The sequence below is a fragment of the Perkinsus marinus genome (genome assembly GCF_000006405.1).
Source record: "Perkinsus marinus ATCC 50983 genomic scaffold scf_1104296948726, whole genome shotgun sequence".
NCBI classification, from domain to species: domain Eukaryota; phylum Perkinsozoa; order Perkinsida; family Perkinsidae; genus Perkinsus; species Perkinsus marinus.
Genome location: NW_003210100.1, coordinates 1 through 1,439, shown reverse-complemented (window position 1 = coordinate 1,439; position 1,439 = coordinate 1). Strand labels below are relative to the sequence as shown.

The 1,439-nt window shown below is 44.3% G+C and overlaps 1 protein-coding gene across 1 annotated transcript; it reads right to left on the bottom strand.

Annotated features, from left to right (window-relative positions):
• Positions 1-525: 525 nt before the first annotated feature.
• Positions 526-845, bottom strand: Pmar_PMAR010786 (hypothetical protein; the record flags this gene model as incomplete). The annotated part of the gene is made up of 2 exons (XM_002778556.1): positions 526-626; positions 797-845. Coding segments are annotated over 2 exons (150 nt in total), but the record flags the coding sequence as incomplete, so codon positions are not given.
• Positions 846-1,439: the final 594 nt, after the last annotated feature.

Below are 1,439 nucleotides of genomic sequence, written 5' to 3'. Positions count from 1 at the left end.
CTACAACCATCGACACACTCGATGTCTGAAAGATCGTATAGCTTACAAGAACCTATCGGGTGCTATGCTTCGCTGATGATATTACGGTCCCAACAAACTCTCAAGGAGAGAGTGACCTTGCACTGGATGCGTTAGAAGAGGAGGCTGCCCCAGCAAATCTCAGCTTGGGAATCGGTGAACCGGAATGTAAGACAAGGAGGCTACTTATCAATTGTCAACACGACAGCGAGCATAACAGAGTGGCAGTGGTTACGGAGTATCGGCAACTGGGAGTCTTAATATCTAGTGAAGCTGGATACGTGAAGGCAATACGTGATCGAATTCGAGTCGTGGGAGCCAACCTTCATCGGCTCCACAACATCTGGAAGTCCCACGACATCGGTATTCGAGGTAAGATGGTTGTGATGAGGTCCGTCGTCTTTGCTTCGCTCTTCTATGGATCGGAGACTATGGCCCTTAATGAGGAGGAGACACAAATGTTTAAGACGTTCTACAATACATGCTTAAGGAAAGTGATTCGGTTACCTCCGATGACGACGATGTCTTCCAAGGAGCTCTGCGCTCGTACACGTTCAGCAGGATGTTTGAATGAACTCCGTGCGAGAAGATTGAGATGGTATGGACATCTAATGAGATCACCGGATGATAACGTGGCCAAGAGATTATTAGAGTGGAACCCGAGAGTGCCCAATGAATTCTCGAGGCGCCCAGGTAGGCCTCGTCAGTCGTGGCTAGAGTTGATCAAACATGACATGATAGAGACAGGCGTTAAAACGAGCACAGCAAAAAATAGAACTTTGTGCGAGCGGAGGATCCGTTTGGGCTGTAACATGCCGCTGAAGCATGATATGATGTAAAAAAGGAAGAAAGTAAAAAAAAGAAAAATAAATAAAAAAAGATTAAAAAAAGATAAAAAAGAAAAATAAAAAAAAAGAAAAAAAAAGAAAAAAAAGCAAAAAAAAGAAAAAAAAGAAAAAAAAGCAAAAAAAGCAAAAAAACACAATGAAGAGCATGAATGCACGTTCTGCTGTGTATCAATGGTATCAATGCAACTATTATAGGTGCAAGCCTACTGTATATTTTTTCTCTTCTGCGGTCTGGTCAGCCCTATACTTGACCTCATAAACTCCGTTGCTGCACTAGGTGTAGCTCGGAGTCGCCTAGCCGTACGACGGCTGCGAGCGAGAGAGAGAAAGAGAGAGTGTATTCTGGTTATGATATCAATGATTTGGATGAGTTGGATTATAGTGAGGATACGGGTACCAATGACTTAACGGGGACTGGACTCTGGTTCTAACCAGGGGAATGACTTCCCTCCCTCCACAGAAAGCTTTGAACATGGTTGCTATATCGTGTGAAGGCATAACGTTGTCTGCAGCCCGAGGACGGGTATAGCGTGCTAGGAGTCATGACAGGTCTTGTGACTGGGTACCATTTAT